At 33.8% G+C, this 7,525-nt stretch overlaps 1 protein-coding gene across 2 annotated transcripts in view; it reads left to right on the forward strand.

Annotated features, from left to right (window-relative positions):
• Positions 1–7,525, forward strand: part of LOC106881683 (tetraspanin-13) — a 112,056-nt gene that overhangs the window by 88,328 nt on the left and 16,203 nt on the right. For both annotated transcript variants that reach the window (XM_014932148.2, XM_014932150.2), the window contains exon 4: positions 1,930–2,082. In XM_014932148.2, coding sequence (XP_014787634.1) covers positions 1,930–2,082 — 153 coding nt within the window. The remainder of the gene's footprint in view (positions 1–1,929; positions 2,083–7,525) is intronic.

Raw genomic sequence — 7,525 nt, forward strand, 5'->3', positions numbered from 1 at the left:
ATATATGTGTGTGTGTGTGTGTGTGTGTATAAATATACACATACATATATATGTACACTCACACACTGATTAGCCTCTCTTCTCTCTGTTCACTGTGGCACTGGAAATGCTATTTGAAGTTTCTGTATTCAATCTTTACACTACCCGCCCCTGTTATCATTCTACCTTTCTTCCATTTTCATCCCTTCAATTACTCTATCTTGCTTCTATTATTATGCCTGTGTAAGAAGGTTAGACATCAAATATACCAAAATTCAGTATCCTCTACCATCACACACACTCTCTCTCTCTTTCTCTCTCTCTCTCTCTTTATCTCTCTCTCTTTCTCTCTCTCTCTCTCTCTCTCATATTGTTACTGATCTCTGCACTCTGTCACCATTACACATTTTTAATGTTATTCCATCGCAATGCTTATGCAGTTATATTTTCATTCAGTCTCCTCAACAACTATCATGTAACTATCACTGTCTCTCTTCTTTTACTTCTTCCTTTACTGTCTTTTCACTTTTTTTCACTGTTTCTACAAGCAAACTCATACCTGCACACCCTTCATTCATCTATTATTATTATTCTCTCTTCTATTCACTCTTAAATCTTTCAAAGAAGAAGGTAACCCTTCTAGTGCAGGTCAGTCAGTTTAATCTATCATCATCATCGTTATTTAACATCCATCTTCCATGCTGGCATGGGTTGTACACTTTGACAGGAGCTTGCAAGCCAGAGAGCTGCACTTGCTCCATTGTCTGCATTGGCATGGTTTCTATGGTTGGATGCCCTTCCTAACACCAACCACTTTACAGAATGTACTGGGTGCTTTTTATGTGGTACCAACACTAGTATTTTCTATATTTGTATACCAAAAAAGAACAGCTTTTCTATCAACTGTTATATAAAAATATTAATTTCAACCTTAATCTCTCTCTCTCCCTCTCATATATATATATATATATATATATATATATATGTATATAGGTTACGAAGGGATACATTGAATTTTCCCTGAAACAGCTGTAAGACTTTATACATAAAATATAATTTTACTTACGAGTTAATTCGAAGAAGTTATATCCTCATTAGGGATTATATAATCCAAGGTAATCCACTGTCCCACTGGTTAATCCGTATCATATAATGCAAAAGTCACTGCTGTATGTTAGTGATTATTGAAATTATATATTATCAATATTGAGGGGGGAAAAAAAGAAAATGAAGAAATAATGGATGTATGAATAGTTTATTTGTATGCTATAAAATGATGAAAATTTCTTTTAAAAAGCATACTCATAAGTGGGCCGGTTACACCCCACGTGTTTGTGTATATCATCATCATCATCATACACACATTGCCTTGCTTGCATAAAATCAAGTGAAAAATCAGTGAGGCAAATTTTTCTATGGCCAGATGTTACCTTTCTTCATGTGTTTCCTAGCAAGGTAATTTTTTTCCCATAGCTGGATATGTTTTCAGAGAATATTGGAAACAACACTTTTTGTCTGACAATGTGCATTTACAGTTATCTCATTATGTCAAGGCAAAGAGTGCATCCTTCAAAGAAAAATGTTAACCTTAGTTATATAAGCTCATAATAACCCTGAAGAGGTTCTGTCCCATATAGTTAAAAGATGATACCTTTCTTACCATATAACAAAATACTTAGAGTTGCATATCAGCTAGGGGCTAGAACTAAAACTTATATGTAGGTTTTTTTTCACATTTTTTGTGCTTCACAACATATAATTTATTTGTATTGTTATGTTTTTAAAAAATTTCAACATCTTTATATCATACAAATAAATTTTTCATACATCCGTTTTTCTTCATTTTCTTTCAACACACACGCTCGTACACACACACACACACACACACAATTAACCCTATAAGTATTGTTGGATTATTAATTTATCATAACCTATTTCTCATTCTTACAGATTCCCTGTTGTGAAAATAACAGTGAATGCTGCACTGGTAAATCATCAAACATAACATGTCCATGCCAGCCATGTCTACCCAAACTAAAAGACCGTATACATCAAGCCTTCACCGTCACCGGTGCAATAGGATTGTTCTTTAGCTTTACTGAGGTAAGTTACAGTTTTCATAATTCAGACACAGACTATTTTTTGCCTACCAGGCCATGTTGTCTACTTTGCTGTGTACTGAACAGACAGTGCTGGAAGGGGAGAGTTGCAGTAGTCCTTTTTTCTTTTTTCATTCTTTATCTCTAGATTATTATTTCATTACTGTAACCTCCCTAATTAAGATATATTGTTATTCTTCAGTGCCAGGTCAGTCCTGATCTAGAAGACCAATAGTCAAAGATGTTCCAACTGCATTTATCCCTCTCATTTTTTTTTACTTCCCCAGACATCATGATATATTTAGGAAAACATGATTCAAAGTAGGCTGTAATTTGTGGAAAATTTGGGTGTTATATGTAGTATGTTGAACAATCACATAGCAGTTTCTTTATTGGTGCAAGTGACTTTCTAATTAGCTATCATTGATAAAAATGAGATAACTAGGTAAAATCAGGTGTTGTACTATTAGCTTATGTTTCACTAGTTCTTTTTTGTCACACAGCTAGTGTTTCATTGTAAGGTATTTCATTTTGTGTTGATTCAGCTTAACTGAATGGGGATTGAATATAAAACATGCTTCTTTTTAGTAGAACTGGCATTCCATTAAATAAATACAACCCCCACTTTCCACCAGTGTTTTATATATATATATATATTTAGATGAAAAGGGTACTATTAATTGAATTGATCTCAGTATATAATACTAAAACTTATTTTTATTGACCTTGATGACATCAATAACTAAATCAACCTAAGTAAGATTTGAACCTAGAACAGTAAACCTCTAAATTAAAATTAAAATTTGGATACAAATATAAATTTATTATTCAACTTATTATTGTCTTGGCAATTACCTTTATTCTCTACCTTTAAAACCAGGACGGATAAGTGTTTAGATGTAGATTAAAATCAGATTAATGTACAGTGGATGCTGCATGGATGAATAATTGTTAAGAAGTTAGCTTTGCAGTCATGAAGCCCTGGGTTCAATCCCTGACTGTATGACATCTTAGGCAAGTTTCTTTTGCAGTAACCTTGGGCATACTCAAACTTTGTGAGTGGAAACCCTTCATATGGGTTGCACCTGTAATTCAAAGGTCTGTCCTTGTCACTTGCTGTGCCATGCTGATTCTGATTGAGGATTACACTAAGAGCACAAGCATCCATGGAATATTCAGTCACTTACATGCAAATACAACAAGCAGGTTGTTCAGTTGATTGTGTCAAAATGAATAGAAGTCTATTTATTTATTTATTTTGCCTTTATTTTACTGGTGCAGCAATTTTTAAGGAATATGTTTGGAGGTGAATTAATACCAGTGTGTTACTGGTATGAAAATCTTTAGGAAAGGTGAGTGTTGAACTCACAACATTGAGCTATTGTACTACCGAGTACAATAAAGCATTCTTTGTAAAGTCAGCTCCAGCACTGAGAAATCTGTAAATATTTATAGTAATTTCTTGTAGCAATTGCTAGATGATTAAATCTTAAGTTTTATCACATTTATTCTTGATAGAGTTTCACAAGAAACAGTTCTCCGTCATTTCTAAATTATTACACTCTAATTATACATTTATACCAGCAGTAAGCACATGACACTCCTTGAGTAAGTAACATTATGAGAAACTACAGTATTTCTCAAATGAATTCATCCCTTCAGTATTAAAGTCTGATTTAAAACATAATAGTGTAAACATTTTTAACATGCCAAACAAGACATACAAGAAAGTATCTCAGCAGGATAAAAATAGAATATTGTCTGCTTCCAGAAACAATGAAAATTTGAAATTGTTGCCCCACTCCCTTGATATTAACTACAGCACAGTCAAGATAGTTGCACAAAAAGATTATTCTCTGAAGAAAAATTGTGGGCACTGACAGCAAAAAAATCAAGGAAAATCAACAATTTTTACAAGAATCGAATAACGAGGACCCAACTTTAACTTTGAAAAAGAATGAGAGAACTTTTACAAGAGAAATTCAATTTGACTGTTTTATTATCGACTATTGATCGCTATCTTGATGGCTTTGGATACACTTTGAAAAAACTAATAATTCACCCTCAAGAACAAAATAACGAAAACACAAAAAAGGGGCAATGTAATTTATTATGCAAAATGGCTTCAAGATAATGGATTGGCCATTCATCATGTATATATTGATGAAACAAATTACATTTGAATTTCAAAGTAAATTATTATTATATTTGCTAAATACTTATATAAAATTTTTGTTTATGAAATATTTTTACGATCTATTTGTTTGAAGGTCGATGGGTAGAGCTTACCCTCAAGTTCAGGCAATTACCGATTGTCCTTCTACTAAAGGGGAAAATTTAAACATTATTGCTGCTAGAGATATGTCGGGGCTTGTCCAATTCAAAACATTTAAGATCACAACTTCTGAATTTGACAGCTTTTTACATCAATGTTCGCTAAAGATCACTACGACTACATCAGATCCTGTCGTATTTATTATGGACAATGCACGCATCCATAAACGTGTCGATGAAATTGATCTCGCACCACAAAATATGGTTGAATATCTACCTCCTTATTCTCCAATGTTTAATCCCATTGAGGAAATGTTCAACAAATTGAAATCTTTTGTGAAGCAGTATCTACAGAATCATAAAAATGATCTCTACAACAGACCAGAAAATTTGCCCATGACGAATCATAGAATGAATATTTTAAAAACAGCAATGTATCTTGCAATGAATTCAATATTTGCTGTAAATTGTGCAAGATATGATCAACATCAAACATTTTTCATTCCACGAGTATTGCATATGAAGGATTTGTGAAATAGTTGTGATTATAAGCATTTTAAAATAAGTTTATAAATCGTTTTAAGTTTAGTTTTTTTTGTTTATTTTCACTATTCTTGTGCTAAGATACTATTTTGTATGTTTGTTTAAACTTATAGGTTTAAATGTTTAAGATCTAAATATTTAAATATTTAAGATCTAAATTGGCTTTGATATGAAAGGGATGAATTCATTTAAGAAAGGGACGAATTCATTCGAGAAAGGGATAAATTCATCTGAGAAAGAGACAAATTCATTTGAGAAAAGTACAAACTCATCCAAGAAAAGGACGAATTCATTTGAGAAAATGATGAATTCATTTGAGAAAGGGACAAATTCAGTCGGGAAATACTGTAGTAAAATATTGTAATATATGACAAAGGTTGACAGAGGAAAATTTAAAAGCAAACAGCTAGGAGTTAAAATATAAAATAGTTTTGATATGCTCTACTTGTGTGCGTGAATTTAATATATATGCCTAGCAGATTAGCATGTGTGGAAGAAGTAAATTAGTGTTGCTTAGTCTGACATGAAAATTTTAAGTATAATATAACCATATATAACAATCATCATCAGTTCAAGCTTGCTCAGACTAAATATATGACAGTAGTTGCAGGAGTGGCTGTGTGGTAAGTAGCTTACTTACCAACCACATAGTCCCGGGTTCAGTGCCACTGTGTGGCACCTTGGGAAAGTGTTTTCTGCTATAGTCTCAGGCCGATCAAAGCCTTGTGAGTGGATTTGGTAGATGGAAACTGAAAGAAGCCCGTCGTATATATGTGTGTCTGTGTTTGTCCCCCCACCATCGCCTGACAACTGATGCTGGTGTGTTTATGTCCCTGTAACTTAGCGGTTTGGCAAAAGAGACTGATAGAATAAGTACTAGGCTTACAGTTAATAAGTCCTGGGGTCGATTTGTTCGTCTAAAGGTGGTGCTCCAGCATGGCCGCAGCCAAATGACTAAAAGGAATGAAAGAATATGTGTGTGTGTGTGTATATATATATATATATGGATGGATATATACACACAAACACACAAAAAATAAAAATAATGATTTTAATACATGCGTGCAAACACCTACATGCACACATAATAAACATGTCTGTATATTCTGAGTATTCTAAACATATCCTAATGTAATCTTTATTGTCTTTTGTACATCCTGATGATTTTCCATAAGAGATATTTAAAATGCAAAATTATATAGTTATATATGTTTTGTAATTTCAATAATTTTGTTTGTGAAATGAAACAATATACAGACACTTATGACATATTATTTCATATCAACAATTCAAATTTCAAATTTAAAAGGACATCTAGCAACTGAAGAAGGGACAAAATCTTACAGCTGTTTCGGCCTAGCGTTGGCATGCCCCGGATAGATATTATCCCTTAGTGGGTTGGATTCTCAACCCCTAACTTTCTTGGAGTATATATATATATATATATATATATATATATGCTATCATCATCATCATTTAACATCTGTTTTCCATGCTGGCATGAGTTGGATGATTTTGATGGCAAGCTGGAGAGCTGCACCAGGCTTTGGTTGTCTGTTTTGGCAGGGTTTCTATGGCTTGGTGCCCTTCCTAATACCAACCACTTTACAGAGTGTACTAGGTACTTTTTACATGGCATCAGCACCAGTGCTTTTCACATGGCACTGGCTTATATAAACTTTATATATAAACTACATTATGTTTGTTATATAATAACTACAGCCAAATCTGAAATAGTTTTTTTACTGTGTAGTTCTAATTGATGAATTAATACCCGACTTCATTGTACCATTGTTGTTTAACCCTTGGTTGACTTCAATTAACCAAACTTATCATGCTGATCAGTGTGTTCTTCATTGCTTAAAATGGTGTGATTTTGATTTGAGGGAGATTTGACTATTATTTCTAGCAGGTCATGTGACCACATAGAGACTTCCTTCTTAGCCCAAGTTTTGCCAGTGTAACGGGTTGGTTTTTTCATGTGTACAATATCGCACACATATATCTAGTTTTTATTGTATACATGGTCTGATCAGTAGGTATCCAGACTGTTGCCATAGTAACGAAGCTAAAGCATGCAGAGTGAAGCCACGTGGCACAGATTCACCTTGAACTCTGCTGTACATGTGCACTAAGTGTTAATGTTCTAGCTCTCTTCTGTTCTTTACAGCAGTGCTTAAAAGGAAGGTGTGTAGCGTGTGATCATCACATTGACCATAACAGAGAGTTGAGCAAAGAGTCTGCTTCAAGTTTTGCCAAAAGCTTGGTGATACCTGCTCAGAGGCCTATGCAAAAGTTTTCAAAAAGTTTTAATCCTTCTCAATACAATCAAGCAGATCTTGTGCAACTGAAACCCTAGTGTCTTTTTGGTCAGCTGAAAGCAGTTTTGGCACAAACTTGGCAGACATGTGTCTCATACCCAAATCTTCAGTGATAATGGACTGAACTGAACCATAACTACTCTGCACATACTTTAATAATTCACAAATGGTGATTTGATGATTTCCCCTCACAGCTGCACACACATCTGCAATGTTTTACTCAGTTTTGCTGGTTGCAGGTCTCCCAGAACGTTCATCAATATCGACATTTTTTTCAGCCATCTTGGAAACGTCTGAACCACTCATACA

The sequence above is a fragment of the Octopus bimaculoides genome, chromosome 17 (genome assembly GCF_001194135.2).
Source record: "Octopus bimaculoides isolate UCB-OBI-ISO-001 chromosome 17, ASM119413v2, whole genome shotgun sequence".
NCBI classification, from domain to species: Eukaryota; Metazoa; Mollusca; class Cephalopoda; order Octopoda; family Octopodidae; genus Octopus; species Octopus bimaculoides.